The sequence below is a fragment of the Periplaneta americana genome, chromosome 17 (assembly GCF_040183065.1).
Source record: "Periplaneta americana isolate PAMFEO1 chromosome 17, P.americana_PAMFEO1_priV1, whole genome shotgun sequence".
NCBI lineage: Eukaryota > Metazoa > Arthropoda > Insecta > Blattodea > Blattidae > Periplaneta > Periplaneta americana.
In genome coordinates, this window is record NC_091133.1 from 82,505,481 (window position 1) to 82,530,093 (window position 24,613).

A 24,613-nucleotide genomic window follows, 5' to 3' on the forward strand; every position below is an offset into this window, starting at 1 on the left:
TGTTAATATAACATATAATAATTAATGTTAAATACAACATATTATGGTTAGTAAGTATCAGGGGCGGCCCGTCCCTATGTGCTACGGTGCTACAGCACACTGATAATTTTTGCTCAAATAATGTTTTTGTAATGCCATAGTATCTGATCTGTCATTTAAAAATTTCCCGTGGTTATATTCATGACGCATTATCGAGTGTTTAGTCTTCGCTCTTCGCTCTTTGGTGCCTCAAGGGGTTCGTTGTGCTATTCTGAACTTCGTATGAGAATGTAGACATTTATGCGCATGTGCGAAGCTGAAATCACTGTTCTGATTGGCTATTTTTACGCGGGGAAGTGCTGTAGTCAGCTTCAGCACAACACAGCATGGAGATTGCAAAGGTAAAGCGTAACGAAAGAATGCTTGTTTGTGGAAGAACTCGGAACTATTTACAATGTATTTGGTAATTCAAATATCAGACTGCTGCTGCCATCTACCTGTAGGCCTATGAGGTTCCTCCTGAATCAGCTAGCAAGCGACGGAAAATGGAATCCCAGAAAATTGAAGCCAAGGAAGTATGTGACTGTATAATTCAGGAAACTACTCACCGTTTCCAGTCTTTAAGCTACCTAGACGCAAAAAATTGTTAAACAGCAAAATTTTTGAGAATTTTTCGTATAATTATCGTGAACGCGAACTTGAAGCTGCTGTCAACAGCTATACTATACTGAACAAAAGAGTGTTAAAGACACAACTTGGAGTTCTATACGGAAAACCCGACTTCCAAAATATAGATGTCTGTTCAATTGTTACAATACATGTCTCCAACAATTTACAGGATCCATTCTGTGAAGTAACGAAGTTGTTAAATATTTTGGTTACAACACCAATGACCATTGCTGAGCCAGAAAATTGTTTTTCTTGCTTGAAACGCATAAAAACTATGTTTAAGGAACACTATGTCCCAGGATCGTCTCACTGCTCTTGCAGTACTGTCAACAGAAAAGAGTATGATGTCCAAGATGGAGGGTTTAATACCAGGGTAATTGACAAGTTCTGCAGTAGGAAGGAACGTCGTATGGACTTCATATTTCGTCACTAGGCGAGACTCAAATTAAGATAAATACATATACTGTAAGTGTAGGCCTATACAGTAGGCCGATATAGAGATTGTAGCACATTCATTGTTTTGACCACCAGCCGCTACTGGTAAGTATGTAAGTTAGTGAAGCGCTGAGTTTAAGAGCCCGGTTGCCGGCATTCGCTCAAGCGGCCGAAGAATAAACCGGTACTTATCGCTGGAACGTTCTGTATTTCAATACTCCAGAATATCTGTAGAACAATTATGGTGGGCGAGCGCCTACCATAATATTGTTCTACAGATATAACGGATCCGTACGGCGCGTTCGGATTTTAATTCTTTGCATTATTTTAAATGGAGCCTCGTCCACTTGACCGTATCGCTTCTGCTTGCATGACTGAATTCCGATCAGAATTCTTGCTAGAGAATAACTAAACCAATTTCTGTACGATCTAAAATCGAAATAGAGAATGTCATGGCAAATATATCGATTGCAAGGCCTCCAATAATATTGAAGGTATAATTAAATGGGTGATGCGTAGCTTATTTTATTAAGTCAAACAGTATGAAGAGCTTTATACTTTATGAAATTAAAATTATAGCAATGTAATATGGAGAAAGATCATAAGGGATGAGATTGGGAAAATACTAAATTAACCAGATATGTCTTTCATAGTTTATTTAAGTTACAGAGCTATTTGTTTTATTTCCAGGTTCAGTTCAGAGCACTACATTGAAATAATGCACTCTAGCGGTAAATTACAACACTATTAAATATTTTGATGATTCATTCGGAAAAACGGACAAGTGAGCGATACTATAATAAAAATTCGAACGCAACGAACGAATTTTTTCCGGTAAGCGAGCGCCTATCTTTAACCGTACTTTTGGAAATAAAGTACGCAAGTGACAAATTAAAATTCTACAAAGTTATGGGTATATTTATACTATTCTACGGAAGTGAACCAAAAAAAAAATACGGAAGTAAAATACAGACCTGGGAAATTAAGTTTTGAAAGGAGTTAAAATATGTACAAAACGTGATCAAATAAAAAACGAAGACATAAGAGAAGAATTACAAATGTTAACATTTGAAAGACTATAAACTACAATGGATAGCATATTTTAAAAAATTGTCAGACACAATATTGCCCAAACTATGGAAATATGAACCTATGGAAACATCTGTAGGCAGACCAAGTAAGAAATAAATGTTATGTTACGACGCTCGCAACTGCCGAGGTTATATCAGCGTTGCCGGTGTGCCTGAATTTTGTCCCACAGGAGTTCTTTTACATGCCAGTAAATCTACTGACATGAGCCTGTCGCATTTAAGCACATTTAAATACTATCGACCTGGCCCGGGATCGAACCCGCAATCTCGGACATAGAATGCCAGCGTTATACCAACTGCGCCAACTAGGCCGACACCAAGTAAGCGATGACGGAAGACCTTTGAAGGCGAAATAGGCAGATAGTTACTTATATACCATGAAGTGAAAAAAGATGTCTCAGTAGTATAGGCATCGTATGGTCACTTGCAAGGATTATTTTGTCTGCGAGATTGAGATGTCTTGAGAACAGAGACGTGACGATATCCATACAGTACGATGCGATGAGTGACGTATCTAAATAATAATGTACAGTAGTGGCAAAAGAAACGGACCGACCCTTGTAGCTGATTTCAGAGCCTTGTTCACTCCAGAGCACCATAGACTGGTAACTAAGACTTTCGTGGTTCGAATCCTGCGTGGGAAGGAAACTTTTTTTTGTTCCTTATTCAAATTTATTCCCAATGATTTTCGATTGCTGGAGAAATTTATGTTCTGGGAATAATAAGTTAAATAAGTAGTAAAATATCGCTGCAATCGAAAAGTATTGAGAATAAATTTGAATAAGGAACAAAAAAACAAAGTTTCCTTCCCAGGCAGCATTCGAACCACGAAAGTCTTAGTTACTAATATATTGTGCTCTGGAGTGAACAAGGCTCTGAAATCAGCTACAAGGGTCGGTCCGGTTTTTTTTTTTTTGCCATTACTGTACATTTATGCAGGTCTAGTTCATATCAAGATATCCGCCCGTATTTCCAGGCACTTATTTTGAACATTCCTTGATGCAATTGACTTATTATCATGTGTTTATGCCCACTCTTCGCAGAAGTGGACGAAAGCGGAACTCATGATGTAAGACAAAAATGTATTTTTTATCGTCGAATGCTTATAATCTATGGGCCATGGTCCATTGCTTCCATCTGAATGGTTTCCAGTCTTTTACGATTATTTGTAAGAAAACTATCGTCATCACGTTCTATCTCTTCATCTGGTTCATAGACTCCTAACGGCTTCTGTATGACGTTGAAAATAGCTATTGTCATAGCAACCTTGGTAACTGTTCACCCAAGGACGACAGGAGAGGAAAAAAGGAAGGAATGTCTTCTGAAGTTGTAAATCAATGAAGCAGGTGTTACAAATAAGATGTAAACAGTGAAGCGTTTGATTAAATCACTTACGTATTTACAACCTACACAACTGTGCAGTGTCAATAATAAAATGCTGTGCTTTTATGAAAAAAAAATTCTGCCCTGTATGAAGAATACATCAGTTTCGGGAATAAAACTACAGTTGTGTTGGTTTGAATGTTTTATTTTTCGCTGTTCTTCAGTCGGTTTCCAAACAAAATATCAACAACGTGAATAGGTTCCCCGTGTTCAAATATCAACAACGCACTTTCCAAGGCTATGTGGGACGGGGACGTTAATCGATTAAGGTTGGTTCACAATAAACCGGGAACGGAAACGACTATGAGAACGAGAACGGATATAATGTTAAAATAAATGTATTTAAATGTGAGTATTCACAATAGTTAATTTTGAATGCTCACACTTGAATACATTTATTTTAACAATATTTCCGTTCTCGTTCTTCTTGTCGTTTGCGTTCCCGGTTTATTGTGAACCAGTCTTTAGAAGCAAAAGTAAATGTAGGCCTAAGATAATGCAACAAAAGGTAACTTTTGTGCAACGTTGGATGGAAAAACTTTCTGATGGCGGTGTAAATATATATACATTCCTCCGACACGTTTGTTACCAATTTTTACCAGTAGAGAAATAAATGAAGTTATTCGACGCAGCGTGTCCGCCAAGCACAAAACATTTTTAACCTATCTACTGCTGTAGACAGTAGTTGACAGTCCTAAGTCTGTATAAAATGGGAAGGGAAATGTTTTCTGACTTGATCTAGCGCGGGAACCAATTGCAGTACACAGATGAAATCAACCTGGAATCAATTCTGTTATAGCTCTGGGACGAACTGGGAACCGATTCACAGATTTGGAAACCAATTCCATTACATCCTTATTTTTGTTTCAGTTTACAATTGGAGAGTATGGATCTAAGTATGATAAAGGAATTAATTTAGGAAATGCATGTAATACATTTTTCTTCATATGAAGCAACATTCCGAAATTATTTCGGAATGCCACTAATTATATTATTAGTCCCAGCTGATAAATTACTCGTATTCACTGTGGTTCAATAAAAGTGTATCGTATGTATCTATTATCACATTTAATATTGCGAAACTTGATATTACAAATCATATGACTGATTGCACAGGACTGTAGCTACTGTCGATGCCGAGATATTACTGAGAGAGGCAGCATGACACTGCTAATTATATACATAAATTCGTAGCGAGGGGAAGCGGAATCATTGGACGTGTTCACACAAGTTACATTGGATCAAGGCCTAACTAACGCTGTGACTCATAGTATTATTACTAGGGAACGAATTTCTAGTTCCGTACCTATTTTGCTTGTTACGTCCTAGACTATGTTATTCAAATATCTCTACGTTTCATGTACACAGGATCTCTCTATTAAAATTCTATCGGACCTAAAACGCCTAAATTAATCACAAACTCCTATAAATTCCTAAACATTGTGTTTGTGCCTGAAGAACGACTTTTTATTAATTTTCGTACATCTGAAATAAAAATATCAGTACAGAAAATGCAAAAATATCCAAAAAAAACTACAAAAATGTTATTTAAAATGTATGTACTGTATATATAGACCATTGTTAGTCTGTAATATATACAGGGTGTTTCAAAAATACGGGGCATAATTTCAGGTATGTATTTCCCACATGTAGACAATCAAAATAGTTAATTACAACATGTGTCCGGAAATGCTTTATTTCCGAGTTATGGCCTTCACAACATTGAAATTCACCGGAACGTTTTTCTTTCCGCAGGTCGTTGCCGTCAAAGGAGATATTAAGAGGGCACTCTGACAGTTCATTCCGAGGCGAAGGTTACATTCAGTGTTGTGTAGACATTAGACTGTGCGACATGTATTCAAATCAAGAGCTGGCAGAGATACACTTCATGTACGGTAAGGCGGACGGCAATGCTGCGCTGGCTCGTCGTTTGTACCAGGAGAGGTGCCCACAGCGACAATGTCCAGATCGGAAGACATTTGTACGTCTCCATTACCGTCTGTGCGAGTATGGAAAATTTAACTCTCCTGGTTTGGGAAGGGGACGACCAAGATCTACAACTCCAGAAGTACAGGAGGAGATTCTGAAGGCTGTGAACATGACTCCTTCTATCAGCACACGAAGGGTAGCGTTGCAAGCCAATGTTCCTCATACGACTGTCTGGAGACTGTTGAAAGAGTAGGTAACAATTGTATCCTTATCATTTGCAACGTGTACAGGCCCTGTCACCAGCAGATTACCCTGCACGAGTTAGGTTCTGTCAGTGGTTCTTGCAGCAGTGTGGTGTAAATCCGAACTTTCCTGCCTTAGTATTATTTACAGATGAAGCACAGTTCACACGAGATGGCATAACAAATTTCCACAATCAGCATGTATGGGGGTATGAAAACCCACGTGCAACTGTTCCATCTCATCACCAGGTGCGGTTCTCCCTCAACATGTGGGCTGGTATCATTAACGATCGATTAGTTGGATCCCATGTACTTGTAAACAGACTTACGGGGCAGGCGTACACAAACTTCCTGGAAAACACCATACCTCATGTTTTAGAAGACACTCCACTGATCAATCGTCAACACATTCACTTCTTGCATGATGGCGCTCCTGCACACTTCAGTCGTACGGCTCGCCGGTACTTGGATCGAAGGTTTCCTGATCGATGGATAGGTAGAGGTGGCCCAATTGCTTGGCCTCCACACTCACCTGATCTGAACCCTCTTGATTTCTACTTGTGGGGCCAATTAAAATCATTGGTTTATTCGTCTCCGGTGCCTGATTTGGAATCCCTTCGGAATCGAATTGTGGTATGTTCTGAGGACATACGCAATACTCCTGGAGTTTGGGATCGTGTTCGCAGGTCAATGAGACATCGATGTGAGGTCTGTATTCAAGCAGGAGGTGGACATTTTGAACATCTTCTGTAATGACAACAACCTGCGGAAAGAAAAACGTTCCGGTGAATTTCAATGTTGTGAAGGCCGTAACTCAGAAATGAAGCATTTCCGGACACATGTTGTAATGAACTATTTTGATTGTCTACATGTGGAAAATGCATACCTGAAATTATGCCCCGTATTTTTTTACACTCTGCATATATATACTAAAAGGATATGTAATATATTTTCTCTTCATATGAAGCAACATTCCAAAATTATTTCAGGACGTCACTAATTATTAGTCCCAGCGAATAAATTATTCGCTGTGGTTCACTAAAAGTGTATCATATGTATCTATTATCACATTATATATATATGTATATATATATTATACGGACTAACAATGGTCTGGTAAGTTCGTTTCATATTCGTCTTAGAAGGAGAAGGAAAAAGATTTTACCTAATTCCCTGGAACCGAAGTTTGTTTCGAAAAGTCCATCCTTATATAAAAGAAGTGTAGGTTGTTCAGGTTGGACGAAATGAAACTAACCGATCAGGAATCAGTCTCTTTCACTAATAGAATCTGAGTCTTCATTCAGCAGCACCAGTTCCTTGTACATAAATTCCTCCTAAAATGCAATATTCACTAAAGTAAAATTTAATTTTACGGTATATAAACTCCTAAAAGTCGTAAACAGGATTTTATAAAGTCCTCAATCTCTCTTTTTGGCATCTATAAATTCATTTCCTCGTCATTACAGTAAACTTTTGAAATTCTGTCTTTTTTTTTTCACCACAGAACCCGGAACGAGTGATCATTCCCGGTGAGAGGAAAAATGTATTCTACATCAAAATGTGAGAGATTATTTACCCATGTTTCTCAAAATATCGACAAATAGAAAAAAGAGTGTCATAAATACTGACTCCTACTTCTACATTAGGCCTATACTTTTTTTACACATTCCTTAATGTATCAATTCCTTCATAACATTGCGAATCATGTTATACTTCATAATCTATTTTTTTATTTTTTTTTCTAAAGACATAGGCTACATAGACAAATGTTTACTACGCGCTCAAATAAGATGAATTCTCATTTCCTGGATTGCACTATTATAATGGTCAGAGGAAAGGATGCAACTTCTGACGTGTCTAGTAAAGCATATGAAATGTACAATCTATTCTCCAAAGTGCGACGTTGTAACTAGGCCTAAACAGCATTTCCCTACCCCTTATCCAATGGAAGACAATCATCTGGAGGGCGGGCGGGTGGACGGACAGGTAAATAAGCGCGGAAGGAAAGTTGGGGAATATAGCTATGTGGAAATGCCGTGTTAGTTTCGTGTGTGGCGCCAGAAAGACGAGTGACTTATCCAGCCTCCATTGGCTAAGGGATTCGGGGCTCGCACTGGAGTTAAAAAATATACATTACGGAACTAAAAAATGTTGCTTCTCTCTACTACACCTCTGGATATACAGACAGTAAAACTAAAGAAATACAGAGTAGGAATATGAACAAAACAAGTCAAGGACAGCAAAAAGAGAACGAACAAGTCTCTAAAAGAGATATGTTATACAGTACTACCACAGTCTAGTATATACAGTCACGAAGCTTTAGTTGTTGAGGGTACTAGGAACAATAGACTGTGCCGGTACTATTTCGCATTGTCTGTGATGAGGCGATAGTAGCGATCCTAGTGGTTAGCAACTACCTATGGACGCATATTCTCTACGTATTGAGCTTCGTGACTGTATATACTAGACTGTGGTACTACTATATTTTCAACATCTCTTGTACATTCTCTAATCAGTACACATTAACTTCACTCATTACTCGGTCACTAAAAATCACTGAACTAGCTGTGTAGCTCACTAAACTTTCACTACATAAACACTGTACATGCATTACAATTCACTGCACTTACACAACAATGCACTGCACATTCACTATAACTCACTCACTTTTACTGAAAATCTGACTCATTACTCGGTCACTATAATTCAGTGAATTGGATCTGTAACTCACTGCACACACACTATAACTCACTGCATTTTGACTATTACGCTCTGCTTACACGCTATAAGTATAAGTACTGTAAATTTAGTCAGTCAATAGCGTGCATTTTATAGCACCATCCTGTTAGTCAAGTTCTTAAGCCTATTTTTTAAAACATTTGTTGTTACTGGTAAAGTTTTTAGTAAGTCTGCAGATAAAGCATTCCAGTGTCTGATAGTACAATCGAGAAAAGAAAACTGTCCTTCAATTTATGTGAGTGGCCGTTCCTTGAAGAGCAATTTGGCGGCTGCGATCTACGAACTTCAGTATCAACCTAATAGCGGAAACTTTCGATATCGAATGAAGATCTTCACTTTTCATAGTGCTAATACAGGGACATCATTTTATTTTTACTTCAATTTTTATTGTACCTGAGTTTTTTAATGTACTTCACTCCCACCACTTCTACTAATGAAGTTCAACCGTCCTCCACACAGAACTAAGACCGCATATACAGTCAGAGTAGCCTTAAGGTCGTAGTAAACAGTACGTTTCAAAAATATGTTCGCGTTTTCCAGTGACGAAAGAGCTTTCAATATTAAATCATTTTCGCACAGGTACTGTCGTCCGTTTGCCTACGTCGTATCCCGGTTTCCCCCACCAGCTTTTATTCGCCAGCTAGTGGCTGGACTGTCTTAGCTCTTTCCTGAGAACATTAATTTCTGTTAGGAATTGGAAGTCTACGTAATATTATACAACTGTTTAAAATAACTTAAATAAAAGGGCCTCGTTAAGTAATTAACTGTCACGTGATTTCCTCCCTTTCTACGACCCTACAACATAACCATTTGGACGGACAGTAGATAGTATGTCTGAGTAATTTTATCTTTTCGGATCGGGCAGAAGTGAAGATTAAATTTACAGTACGTAAGGTACTCTTTTATAGAAAAGATACAGAATTATTTCAATATGAGTTACTAGTACGAAGAACGAAACTGGTAATTGGGATTAGGTACAATAGTCTATAGTGCGATAATATGCACATTATAACTGTAGCCTGTATCGAAATGAACGGCCACTATTTTCAAAAATGTTTTTAAATATCCATATTATGATTATTTTTCAATTTAACTTCATTCTCTATATTGTACGCTAATGTACTGTAGACAGTATAATATACACTGCATAACGAATACGTCCACATGGACAGCTCAGTTCGTGAGTAAAAACACTCATTGTTAATACAGTACTGTATTTTGATTAAAAAAAACCTAATAAAAATGATCAAACTCAAAAGCGCAATATTTCCTAGTTTACGTAAATGGATGAACTACTTTTCTTCCCTCCTATACCTAGTAAAGTGATTTGTTTGTATATTACGCCAGTAAAATCGAACTCCAGTCGTGGAAGGGGGTAGCAAACGGCGTTGATCCACAGGTATAGGCAAGTTAATATTAAAAATATTAGTAAAAATAAAATGATGTCTCTGTACATTTTAATCTTTAATATTTAGTATATATGTTTTGTTTACTATTAGTTCATTATTTAATATTCTCATTGATTTACGGACTTATTGTATTTATCTGTAATATTTGAATCAAGGCATGAGTAGCCACTGCAAACGGCCACACCTACATTCTCGCTCCTCCGATGTCACCCACTAGTATGTGGCTCTGCTTGTCGGTGATCCGCAGGCGGCCTTGCAGATGGGATCCGCCTTTTGCATCGGATTGTCAGGGCGTGGTGATGTGTAACAACGAGAGTATAATGCTACATAATCGCTATAAAAGAGACTATACGCTGCATGTCACCAGCATTGTCTGCGATGTCAGCGTCCAGAAAGATGAAGGTAAGTGATCATGTAGTGCTAAGCAAAATTCACAATTCAAAATGTTGACATAAATAGGTTACATATTCTTCATTTCCTTGCATATGTCAGAAGTAGATTCCAAATCCAGGATTACTTCCCCTTTACAGAATTCGCCGTACAGTTTCCTTGGAAGAATGCTATTGTGAAATAGTTTCTGTTTATTTTGCAACACTGATGGAGTGGAAATGTAAATTTTATAGCCTCGGTATATACCCATGAGAAAATTATTGTCACACCGTCAAACAAATTATGTACTGTACATATTAAACACACATTATGCTGTACATTATATTAAAAAAATTATGCAGATGAGGCCGAGGATTCGCTATAGATTAATTGACATTCACCTCACAGTTGGCAAAAATCTCGCAAATAATCGAACCAGGTAACAAGCCCAGGCGGGGCTCGCTTATTAGTCAGAACACGCGAGATAAGCAGTTTTTTACAATTTGAAATTGTGCAGTTCTTAAAAAATGTTTACCTTTTCAAAGACGATGTTCAAAGCGTGGAAGAATAAAATGTATTTGAGCTCTCTGTGTTACAATTCAAAACAATTAGACGCAGGACGCTTTCATAATATTGTTTTTGTTTCTCTTATGTTTTTACCTGTTGGATTTCAGATTCAAAAAATTTTCACCAAATGGCAAAATCCTTGGAATTTAGAGCCCTTCTCTTCTCACTCACCCGTCAATACTCCTAGTTTATCCTAGTATAAAAATACAAAAACAATTGGCGTGATTACGTTTCAAGGATGTTATATGTAGTGTTCCATACAAGTTACTTCATTACGTAAGCAAAAAACGAAGAAATCGGGACATCAAAGAGAAACAATGGAATGGAGTAGTAACCTATTCCACACAATAATAGCCCTTTTGTACTCTGTGTTGTTTACCTTTTAAAATGTTAACAACAATTTCATAAACATAAATGTATAAATTACTAATTTCATCATAATTACAAATAAATAATAAATTAATAAAACATTCCAGTAAAACAATTAAATACTAATAAATCAAAAGTTAACAAAATAAAATTTTAACAAACTTCAAAATGCTTAGAATAAAAAATAACTCATTAATTGCTAGTAATAATTTCTTTAAATGACTACCGTCAAAGCACTATAATATAATGAATGGTCCTCGGAAAGAACACGGTAGGTCACTTTTTTATTTTTTCTTAACTTTGATACTGCGTAAATATTATTAATTTAGTATATATGATTTAGCTAAGTCAACAAGTTACAATGCAGGCTTATTGTCATTCTGATTTACTAGAAAGATAGTTCACCTTATGAGCTAGCATGTGACAGCAAAAGAAAAATAAACAAAAAGTTACTTGGCACGTTCTTTCCGTGGACACTTCTATATCTGTTAATAAAGAAACAGTGTCAGTAACAAGTTTGGAACATTTCTTGTAGCTTTCCGATTTTTAATTTTATGAAGAAATTTACTTACTTACTTACTCACTCACTCACTCATTCACTTACTTAATTATTCATTCATTCATTCATTCATTCATTTGTTGTTGTTGTTGTTGTTCTTCTTCTTCTTCTTCTTCTTCTCCTTCTTCTTCTTCTTCTTCCCATGTATTAGGCCTGGTGGCCTGTTACAGTCTCGTGCCATCGTTTGAGTGGTCTTCCTAAAGATCTCTTTCCTCTTGGATGGTAATTCAAAATCTGACGAGGGATGCGGGATTAAGCTATGTGCTGAAGTGCTGCTGCCAATTATTTCTACTTACTCTTGGCTAGCAACCAATTGTAAGGAAATTCTGTTGCTTTTATTTGTTTGTTTATATACTGTACTTACTTATTTATTTATTTATTTATTTATTTATTTATTTATTTATTTATTTATTTATTTATTTATTTATTTATTTATTTATTTATTTATTTATTTATTTATGTGTTTATTTATTTATTTATTTATTTATTTATTTATTTATTTATTTATTTATTTATTTATTTATTTATTTATTTATTTATTTATTTATTTATTTATTTATTTGTCTTTAACAGGGCAAAGCCCCAATTGCAATAGACAGTACAAATAGTTGCTCAGAACATAAAAATGGAGGTAATAACATGAAAAAGAGATAAAAACAGATATAATAATTGTAGATACAGGAAAAAAAACAAATGGAAAATGAAAAAAAGAAAAAAGAGATAAAATATACGTAAATAAAGACACATATTAATATAAATGAAAGCTACAAAATAAAAAATATATATACATAGCAAAAGCAAAAGTTGTAATTTGTATCTATATATGAAAATTACAGAGTAACATATAGATAGCAGTACTATTTAAAATCAACAACCTTCGAAAATTTAATAAGATAATGTTTATATTTAATGTAAAAAATGCCGAAATCTATAGCCTATATCCAATGTTTTACATGTTTCATTGAAATATGGACACATTTTTAACACTGGTGTATTGTTATGTGCTGAATTGTGGTTTTTTGTAATGTAATAATTGAAGAGTCCACTGCAAGAATTATGGATGTCACTTTCTTGTCGAAAACGAACCAAGACTGTCAATGCATAGCTTAAGACATATAGAATGTACATAGAGTGTTATATGATATTAACAGTGATAGTCATTGTCCAGTAATGATCGGAAAATCACAGTTCAGCTTTGAGCGCTAAGCATTTCAAACTTTCAATTGCTTCTCCTGCAAAATGTATTCCAAATGACATCCATCATTCTTGCAGTGGACTCTTCATTTATTGAAGATTTCTTAAAATGGTTCTATCGTTAAGTTGGATTTGTGACAATATTTCGCTATTATCCAGTAGACCGTTGAATATTTATACAATAAAAGTTGCTCAGCAAGTGATCTACGACTGGTAAGGGACATTAAATTAAATTCGCATTAAATACGACACAGGATGTGCATGCTCTTCTTCTCTTCCACTTAGCACCTAGAAACACACCTCAACAGCTTCCTCTGAAATGATCCTTTATTCTTTCAGACATCATGTTATTGCCTAGCCAGACGCTACAGTTATAATAGTCGTTAACACTTCAAAGGCAAAACTGTGTCACATGGGGACATTTCCTCGGAACTTGCCTTCGTTTCTCACGACCTCATTTGTAAGTCGGAACAAGTACAGCTTTGCTCTAACGGTACTTGAAACGAGTGTCCAATGTGTGACTGTAACACCGAGGACACTCTCTTCCTCTCGGTGCTGGTATCGTCTACATCCAGATGTTTTCCTTCTTTACTGATCTCATCTCAACTACCATTATCACTAGAGGATAAAGGATAAAAGCATCGATTAGGTCATTTGCTTATTCTGTCACCTTGGTCTTGGTATAGTCTACTATATACAGTCACGAAGCTTGAGTTTTGAGGGTGCTATAAACAATAGACTGTGACGGTACTATTTTGCATTGCCTGTAATGAGGCGATATTAGCGATCCTAGTGATGAGCAACTATCTAATGTTTGCATATTTACTACGTATTGAGCTTCGCGACTGTATATACTAGACTGTGGTATTACTGGGGAGTCATTATGACTAGAGACCGGAATCTTAGTCATTTCTCTTTGAAGTTAAGTTATACGGAATTTGTGCAATGAGGCAAATGACTTGACGAAGAGTAGTGGCGCGTGATGCTGTACGATTACTCCCGCATCAAAGACAACAAACACGCACATAAAAGAATAATTTCAAGAGTAGGGCTGTGTTGAGTATTACAAAAGAAGAAACATAGTCTTTGCTGCAAACTTAACTTAAAATGTTACTTCACAGACACTCCTCTTAATGAAATGTTTAAGCCTATGTTATAATAATATTCGACGTAAAATTTTAACTTGAAATGTTACTGTATCAGAGACACTATACTCTCAACATATTAAAACCTATATTACAAAATATATTACATACATTCCAAGGCTATATTACAATAACCTCAGATGTAATATTTTAACTTGAAATGTTACTGTATCAGAGGCACTATTCTTTAACATGTTTAAGCCCATATTACAATAATCTTTGATATAAAATTTAACTAAAAAGTTACTATATCAGAGATACTATACTCTTAGCATTTTAAGCCTATATGCTGTGAAGTCAGTGACTGAAATAAATACTTTTAAGATACTATATTACAATAATCTTTGATGTAAAATTTTAACTTGAAATGTTACTGCAACAGAGCCACTATACTCTTAAAATATTTAAGCCTATATTACAATAATTTTTATGTAAAATTTTAACTTAAAATATTACTGTTTCAAAGGTACCGCTTTTAATGCTATGTTTAAGTTTATATTACGATGAACTTTGCTGTGAAATTTTAACTTAAAATACCGGTATAACTGTAACGTATGTACTGCCCTGAGTGAAATGTTTAAGCTTATATTACAATAATCTTTGCTGTAAAATTTTATCTTAAATACCAGCTACTATCCTTGTGTACAAGTGTAATTTTCAAGACAATTTTTAACGGGTTAGGTACAGCTAACAGTAGTAAAATTTTGGAAACATTCAACATTGCCTTTTTTTTTCTTCATTACTGTATCTTGTACAATAATGAAAATTAGTATGTGTAAAACACTGTTCTTCTGCTATTTGAAAAAAAATATATATATATTTACGATTTAAAAAAAAATATTTACATCCCCCCCCCCAAAATTCAGTTCACTGTGCAGTGATGATGCGTTTCCCACATAACTCAAAAACTATCCAACATTCTGTGATGAAATTGTTTTTTATTATTTATGCATGTCATATCTACAATATGATGCAAGATCACTTCTCTAACTTTGATAGATTGTCTGATAAAAAAAAATAAATTAATTTTAAAAATGGTTAAATATCAGTATTTTCTATTACACAAAATAAAAAAAAAATATTATTTATTCATTGATTAAAGTTCTCGTTAACACTTTGTTAAAAACATAAAATTTACTGTCACACGTTAAAAGTGTTAAAATTGTTAAATAGGTATTTATCTTCGACAGACGGCCCGTTTCGACGCTATTTGTCGTCGTCTTCAGTGTCTCTTCAGGTAACAAGTTTTTGAGTTATGAGGGAAATGCTTCATCACTGCACTGCATCAACATAGCTATAACTTAACTTAGCATGCATGCAATTCTCCTCCTTTCCCCTCCTGCCCCACTGAATATGCTGAGAAACTGACTCACTCTACATCAGCTCTACTCAGATGTTGGCGCATAACATCGGCCAAGCTATCTAAACACAGCAGTATTTTCTTCACTTTGTACATACAGTGCAGGCCTATATTAAATATTATGTAATATGTTATATATATATATATATTTTACAGTAATTGAAACTAGTTTCTATTTTCTCTCTAAACAATAATTATAATCGTTACATCAGTAATATTTGCGTAACACCACGTAGAATCTGTCTCACACAGACATTAAGTACAAATATCTTATATTTTTTCAATTTTAACAATATTATATATATATATATATATATATATATATATATATATATATATATATATATAATAGTGACATTTAACGAAATGTAACATGAATTCTATGTAATTTACATTGACATAGATTTAACTGAACATAATATATTATACTATATTCAAAAATATGTCAGCATACATAGGTCTATATGTACATTTTTAATACACAGTAATAAAAGTAAATAGGTATATTATATTCAAATATTTTGTGCATGTATAATGTCTCCAGTATAATACAACTAGCACAAAATAGCAACAATATTGAATCATACAATATACATCCATATCCAAAATTATTTACTTTTTATTTCTTTGTTTACATTTTCCGAATATACAAAATAAACTTTAATTCAATTTTGAAATTAAATTAAACAATTGAGTAAGGAACAAACTAGAAATTAGCAACAAAACTAAAGGATGCGAAATACTCTCTACAGCTCTACACGACGTAAAATATTTCTTCCAACGATTTAGATTCTGGAAAAGTCCCCATAACACTTACAGCGTTCCCTCATTGAATGGCAATACTAATTCTTTGGCGGAGGAAAGCCGTAGAGCGAGAGTCACCGTTAAGTGCTGATAATCAGAAGTTAACAACTTCGCCTCGGAACACCATGGGCCCATAGATTCTACGGCGAAAACGACAAAATTATATCTATCCAGAAGATCGAGATACTTATTGCGTTTAATTTTAACAGCAGATGCAGCGGCTGACCCAGCGAGTTTGGAAGTTTTGGGAAAATAAGAAGAATATATTATATTATATTATATTATATTATATTATATTATATTATATTATATTATATTATATTGTGTACTACATTACATTAATCAACATAAATACCTGTCAAACACTTGATTTTAACAGTTACTTAAGAGTATATCCCATTCATTGCAACCTGTTCACATTTGAGCTGACACAAGGTATTCAGCGACACTCCCAATTCGCATACAATGCCTAAATAAACAAGCAAAGCATGTTGCACTCAATTATATTTCAACAATTAATCGGCAGCGATCTGATAGGTGCGTCCTATTTAACATGCAGATTGGTTGCGTGGCCGCGTGTATCGCGCTGATGGCGGGGACTGTCAGCTGTGGCCTTGTATCGACAACTCTGGTTCGAGCCCCCAGCTTCGACAGCGCCATCATACAGTCCGATCGCCTGGGTGGCAACTTCGCCTACAGCACCGCTGAGGGCCACGCCTATGCTGCCGTAAGCCCCGTGGTGCAGCACGTCCTCAAGCCCGTGGCTGTATCATATACGGCCCAGCCAGTTGTATACGCTCCAGCACCGTTCGTTGCCGCCCCTGCTGTGATTTCTGTCCCGCAGACGGTTGTGAGTTCTGTGGTGGCTTCACCAGCTGTTCCAGAGGCACCAGAAGATTCAGTTGCGGATGAAGCGGAAGCTACGGAAGTATCTGAAGACGCAGTTGAAGTGGAAGCATAGTCCACTTCGGAATGAACGCTTCTTGGTTGCTGATTCACTCTTCAAATTGATCTTTGATTCAAGGGAGAAGAGTTACACTTTCATGGTCTACTAGAAAGTTATTAATTTATTTATCAATTTATTTTTATAGGTTACACTGTTCTCTATGTTATGATGAAAGAAGTCCTTAGATATCTCTAATAGTTTCCAAGATACGAAGGGTTCAGATCCATAGTGGGCCAAGCGCCATTTATTAAAAACGGAGAACGCAAGGGTTAAAGTTAAGTGAATACCACAGTTTAGTGAAGATTGACATATCATTTAGTTTGAATGTGTATACTTTATATTAAATTACGATGGCTGGATGATCTTGTCAAGGCAGGAATTAGGAGATGGAGGTAGAGAGCGTTGGATAGAGAGGATTGGGCGAAGATTCTTAAGGAGGTCAAGGCTAAACTAAAAGGGCTGTAGGATCACAGATGATGATGATGATGATGATGATGATACTTTATATTACTTGCGTATGTTTCCATTTAATTATGGTAATAACTTCATTTTAACCCTTGTTTTCTACGGTTTTAGTAAATGGCCCTTGGCCCAATATGGTTCTGAACCCTTCATATGCTCTTTAGAATGCGCTCATGTCAATTTAACTTATCCCTCTAAGTTTATTCTTTGTAGCTCGTTTTCCGAAACTTTAAATGTTGTAGCCTATTTGTTTTCCTTCATAAGTCAAAAACTTTAAATATATTTAAATTAAAGCGTGTATGCTTATATGTTTTTTTACATCTTAGCAACATATGCTAGAATCTTTTCTCTGATATGTTTTTTTTAGAAGTAACATGTAATGAAAATGTTAAAAAAATAATGCATTGTATAAACATTTAAGAAAAATATTCTTCTTCAAGAAGTCAGAAAAATATTGCCATTTATGTTGTTCATGTATTGTTATAAACATTCTACAGAAATAATAATTTTAATCCATATAAATTTGAGTCGCCTAGAATCAAACTGCACTTTATCAAAAAATCTTATTGCTCAGAAAAGACGAAAAACTAGTGCAATTATACTCCAAACGGCGATTGTACCTCTAAAGTTAAGGCAGATAAATTCCAGTTTGACTCTGAACGAGCAGTTTATCACATTTCCAGCACTGAAACATGCCCTAATCCCATATTTCACAATTTAGAGAAAGTACAGTTTGATTCTAGGCGATTCTTGTGCGGAAAATATCAGGGAACTGCATGATAAATGCTCCATTTTCGTCTAAATCAGTGGTCGTCAGCACTCGCTGAAATGGGTTACGGGTAAACAGTGCATGGCAACATGCACCCTCGTGCAGGAGGAAGCATACCCTCCAGCAGCCATGAATGCACACTGGTGCTGTAAGAGACCTGCGGGTAAGAGACGCTAGCCCGAGAGTGCAGTGTTCTGATGACAGCTGCTATAAATTTTTAGAAATTAATAACAGTTCTTTGGAAATATTAAAAATGCAGAATAAAGGGGAAGAAATGTATTGGAAGTATGCCAAATTTCATTTTACCAGAACTGAAAGATACTGAGATATAAAATTCTAAATTACACTTAATTTATACAATTGAAAACCTGTACCTCGCCCCAAACTTGTCCTCCAATGGAGAATTATTATTCCTTCTTACATAGATTCTACTACCCTTAGTTAAGGTTAAAAATGCATTATTTAATAAAAAAAACACCGTATTGCTAATAATTATGTACCTATTTTATTCACTCTTTCCATGAGCCATCTAAAAAGGATGTATTCAGCTTGTGCATTTATACAACTTATACTTGTCTGTAGTTGAGATTATGCTCTCTGGTTCTATTGTTGGCTGCATTCAATTCTTCATGTTATCGTGTCCAAAAAGTGCTACGTAGGTCCAAAAAAGGGAGTCATGACAGCATATAACCGTGTCGTGATACGGTTCGTCGTTATATTCAGGAAGCAACAAATGATTAGATTGCACCGGTGGCTGGAATAAAGAGGTCTATGTGTACCATGAATGAAACGCTTGCAGTTTCCAATTATATAAACTAAATGGTTACTATTTAGTGTATGTAATAATATAACTTAATGTAAGCAATTAGTCAATTATAAACTAGTTCAATTAAAACACTCACAAATGTAACAATTACTGTAGAGTATACAACAGCCCTATTCAGTAATATTAACAAAATTAGTAAATTGACAAAAATACTTTAATCATAACAAGCAAGAATACAAAATATAGGTACGTATAATGAAAGAACGATCAGAAGTGAATATAAAGAATATGCTAAAAAAATAATCCGTGGCGCTACAGCCCGTGAAGGGCCTAGCCCTTCCAGTCGGCTGCTGGTCTCACGCTAACATGCCGAAGCAGAGGTGGACGATCATCCAACCAGAAGGTATCGTGTGGTTAGCACGATGATTCTCCCAGCCGTTATAGCTGGCTTTCGCAACCGGATTTCGCTACCTATCTTAGCTCCCCAAGTGCATCACGATGCTAGGTGAGCACCGGTCCCATACACTGGCCGAAATCTCATGAGAAAATTTCTTCCCCCAGCGCGCATTCCGTAAAGCGAATCCTAGACGTGATGCCTTAGACCACGATGTCACGGCGCGGGACATAAAGAATATGGTAGAATTTAGAAATGCAGGTCTAACACAACTACGAAATAGCTCACTACGCAATCTCTCACTCACTTTATTTCTCCCGATTACTCCAAAGAAATCTCAGATGAGTACCAAATCCATCAGATAACTACCGAAGAAAAAGGTGGAAAAAGAATAAATGATTATGTAAATTAACAGTAACGCTTTCTAGGGTGAAGGACGAAAAGTGGAATAAGAATTATTTCTGAAATATATTCACTTTCCGAGGAAATATTCTCTAAGAATCTACGATGATCATTTCACAAATAATGCAGGAGTGTGAAGTGGATTTCGCAACACCAATGAAAATTACGCCATTTGCAATTGAAGGATTGAGGAAGAATGTTCGTTTCGTTCACAGCATATTCTGTGTTTAGATAACGAGAGCTAGAATTGGAGTCTACACGTGTCTCGGGTGCTGTGACGATTGAAGATCAAAGATTGAACCTTTATGTGGAAAAACCTCATAGAAATCCCAGCGAAGCGATGTTTATGGTGAGCTTACAGTGGGCCATAGTACAGTTTCTCGTTGGGCTACTCGTTTTCGTGTCAGCTTAGACGATGATGCAATATGAGGGAGACCGAAAACACCAACACATGAAAAAAGTGTGACATTTGTGGCTGATTCTCTTCAAGAAGATCATCGAGGGATGTGTGAGGAACTTTCAGAAGGTACGGGGATTTTACCAAATTCAGTATTCCGTTTGAAGAAGAGAAAAATCATTCCGCGATGGGTCCCTCACTACTTGACTGCTAAACAGAAGCAGAAACGCCTGGACATTAAAAAATTTCTGATAGAATCATCACGAAAACGAGGAGCCCAACGAGAAACAAGTGTAGGCTCCATTTCTAGCTCTCATTACCTGAACATAGAGTATGCTATGTACGAAACGAATACAAGAGCTTCTTCCTCAATCCTTCAATGCAACTGACGTAATTTTCATTGGTTTTGCGTCATCCATTTCACAGTTATGCCAACCTGTGCATTATTTATGAAATGACTCCCGTATATCGCTACTCAGGATTCTACCGCTTCGACCGGTTGAAATCGCACGACTTCGGTCCTAATGACAAACATGATAGAACTTCACTCACACTCAGTGGACTCCTCTGCCTGAGGTTCATGAAACTGGACGATTGATATCTCTGAGGTTGTAGAAATACAGGGTCTTTCATAAGTAATGACTAATTTTTACATCTCTGCTACTATACATGCCATACACTGGATTTGGTTACGCGTTTTTCCGCCAGAAGTCTCCACTTTCCTATGTAGAGATGAATGAAACTATCGCTATAAAATCTAAAATTTAGGGTTAGTGTCAAAAAATCCAAATTACAATAAATTGCAATGAACTTACACAATTCTCAACATGTCTGCCACCCTGAAGAATGCATAAATGCAAGTGATAGACTAACTCCTCGTGCACTCGGAATAACCATCCTTTCCATCAATTCTGGCATGGTGCGAGGTTTATCTCCAAACACTTGATCCTTAACAAATCCTAATAAAATGAAATCCAGGGCGTTAAGTCTGGAGATCGTGACGGCCAATCAGTTGGACCTGCGCGACCGATCCACCTGTTACGAAAAACTTCGTCAAGCAAGGTTCGAATATCCCGTGCAAACCGCTCATCTTTTATACCAATGCAAACACAAAGCATAAAATACGAAATTTTGGAAAATGAAACTACACGAAATGCAAAAGCATCTCAAGAAACTTCATAAAAGCTTATCAGTAAATTCCTACACTGTACTGCCAAGATGAAACCTAAAATTAATTTCTTCCTTCCCATGTTCCTTCGAACATATCACTTTTCATCGTAGCAATCACAGTTGTCAAGTTAAAAGGTCAGGTAGCTTAGACGCATACACACGGTCCTTAACGAAGCTCCGCAAAAGAAATTCTTTGGAGTGACATCGAGTGACTACGTGGCCACAACATGGGGCCATTCCGTTCGATCAAGAGACGAGGAATTATGTAATTGATATATTCTCGAACATACAAAATCCAATATGAGGTAACCCAATTCTGTTGAAAGAAAACTTAGGGCTACAGTTCAGCTACTTAGGAATAAGTGAACTATTCCGTAATATCAAGGTAGGTCCTTTACGGCGCCAGCCAATGCTAATTCACAGAAGATAAACGACCATACAATATTATAGTTTTCTACGGACCACGCCAGACTACACAAGACGTTATCTCTACGTGCTCATGTTTGACGTGTGGATTTTACGAGACCCAAACACAAATATTATGATGGTCTATTGAATGTGTCTTGTTGGATTACAATGTGTTTGGGAAAAGGGCGGAGTTGGTATCGATACGACACAACATTTCCGTAGCAAATTCTTGTCGATATGATTTGTCTTATGACATCACTTCTAGGGTAATGTACATTTTGTTTGAATACAAATGAAGACGCTTGTGCATAACTCGAACTATTGTATATTAAATTGACTTCATGCTTGGTGAATTGATTTGCCTGGACTACTCTGAAACTCCGTCCGACTTTATAACACTTTGTCTTCAAAATCCCTTTCATGTGCTCCCCCGGTCTGTTTTAGCACACTTCCGGCCTCCATAAACTTCTCCAACTATGCCTTAATTGTCTTCCCATCAGTTGCATCTCCTCTGTTCATTCATCAGTAATTCTCATGCTCCAAATTATTGACTCTGTTTCCACATACCACACGACAACAAGAACTTGCTCTTATGCAGTCTCTATCCCTGTTTATTTGTCAGATAAACGAACAACAAAATATAGCATTGTCATAGCCAACTAAAGTTATAATTAATCTCCTCTTTCTTTCGATCTGTCACCTGAATATAATTTCTGTTCTGAGACTAAGGACAATCCATATACGATATGGTCGTCCTACATCTCTGTATTCATAGGAATCATAGTGGAGAATATTACAAGGTAGACCAAGAAACTAGTTCGATTAATTAAAATGTGTCTCAGTGAAACATACAGCAGAGTCCGTATAGGTCAGTATCTATCTGATCCTTTTCCAATTCACTGCGGGCTAAAGCAGGGAGATGCACTATCACCTTTACTTTTTAACTTCGCTTTAGAATATGCCATTAGGAAAGTTCAGGATAACAGGCAGGGTTTGGAATTGAACGGGCTACATCAGCTTCTTGTCTATGCAGATGACGTGAATATGTTAGGAGAAAATACACAAACGGTTAGGGAAAACACGGAAATTTTACTTGAAGCAAGTAAAGCGATCGGTTTGGAAGTAAATCCCGAAAAGACAAAGTATATGATTATGTCTCGTGACGGGAATATTGTACGAAATGGAAATATAAATATTGGAGATTTATCCTTCGAAGAGGTGGAAAAATTCAAATATCTTGGAGCAACAGTAACAAATGTAAATGACACTCGGGAGGAAATTAAACGCAGAATAAATATGGGAAATGCGTGTTATTATTCGGTTGAGAAGCTCTTATCATCCAGTCTGCTGTCCAAAAATCTGAAAGTTAGAATTTATAAAACAGTTATAATACCGGTTCTTCTATATGGCTGTGAAACTTGGACTCTCACTCTGAGAGAGGAACATAGGTTAAGGGTATTTGAGAATAAGGTGCTTAGGAAAATATTTGGGGCTAAGTGGGATGAAGTTACAGGAGAATGGAGAAAGTTACACAACACAGAACTGCACGCATTGTATTCTTCACCTGACATAATTAGGAACTTGAAATCCAGACGTTTGAGATGGGCAGGGCATGTAGCACGTATGGGCGAATCCAGAAATGCATATAGAGTGTTAGTTGGGAGACCGGAGGGAAAAAGACCTTTAGGGAGGCCGAGACGTAGATGGGAGGATAATATTAAAATGGATTTGAGGGAGGTGGGGTATGATGATAGAGACTGGCTTAATCTTGCACAGGATAGGGACCGATGGCGGGCTTATGTGAGGGCGGCAATGAACCTTCGGGTTCCTTAAAAGCCATTTGTAAGTAAGTAAGTAAATAATAATAATAATAATAATAATAATAATAATAATAATAATAATAATAATAATACTGTAACGAAAACATGACATTAGTTATACGATCACCTCTAAATGCATCATGCATGAAACAAACCTACAGCAGCGACCTGCTTCCGATACGGCACGTCCCTTCGCAACACACTACTATGACACTCCTAGATACCTCACTATCAGCTGTGACGGGTATGTTTAAACAATGCTACTTTCACCTTAACATTAAGTTGTCATCTACAACAGGTAAAGAAAATATGGAAACATTGACGTTTAGATTCCTGAGAAAAAATTTAAAAGTATACACCAATAAAATTACACAAATCTGTTTTGCTACAAATACTATCCCCTACTACTCCTTAAACTAAAAGCGCTCAATGTCTTTGCACTCTGTAGACCTATATTGGAAAAATGCTCTTGATTCGTGTAGAGTAAAAGTCTGTTATACAGGATGAAACCAAATATTTCAAAATGTTATTAATGCAATAGTTCTAGTTCAAACTCATTTTTAACAGCTTATTAACACACGCAGAGGCACTTATGCTCATTTTTCCTACTACGACAGTAATCGATAAAACTACCTATAGATAATATCGTGGTATCGATTCTATCACCATCACGTGCCAACACAAACTCACGAACTATTAATTCCTGTTTAATTACAGGCTTGTCTTGCAAAATAGTACCATGGATGCAATAATGCATGAGGATAAAGGTCTTGGGTTCAAGATCAGCCGCAATATGTATGATTTCGACACTTTTCCCATCCTTCACCTCTGCTGAA

General features: G+C 36.3%; 1 protein-coding gene across 1 annotated transcript; it reads left to right on the forward strand.

The window, feature by feature from the left end:
* The first annotated feature begins 10,129 nt into the window (after window positions 1-10,129).
* LOC138693432 (uncharacterized) lies at window positions 10,130-18,705 on the forward strand. Its single transcript, XM_069817381.1, has 2 exons — window positions 10,130-10,278; window positions 16,803-18,705. Exons 1-2 carry the CDS (start codon window positions 10,234-10,236, stop codon window positions 17,202-17,204), a joined length of 447 nt encoding a protein of 148 aa, XP_069673482.1. The 5' UTR covers window positions 10,130-10,233; the 3' UTR covers window positions 17,205-18,705.
* Window positions 18,706-24,613: the final 5,908 nt, after the last annotated feature.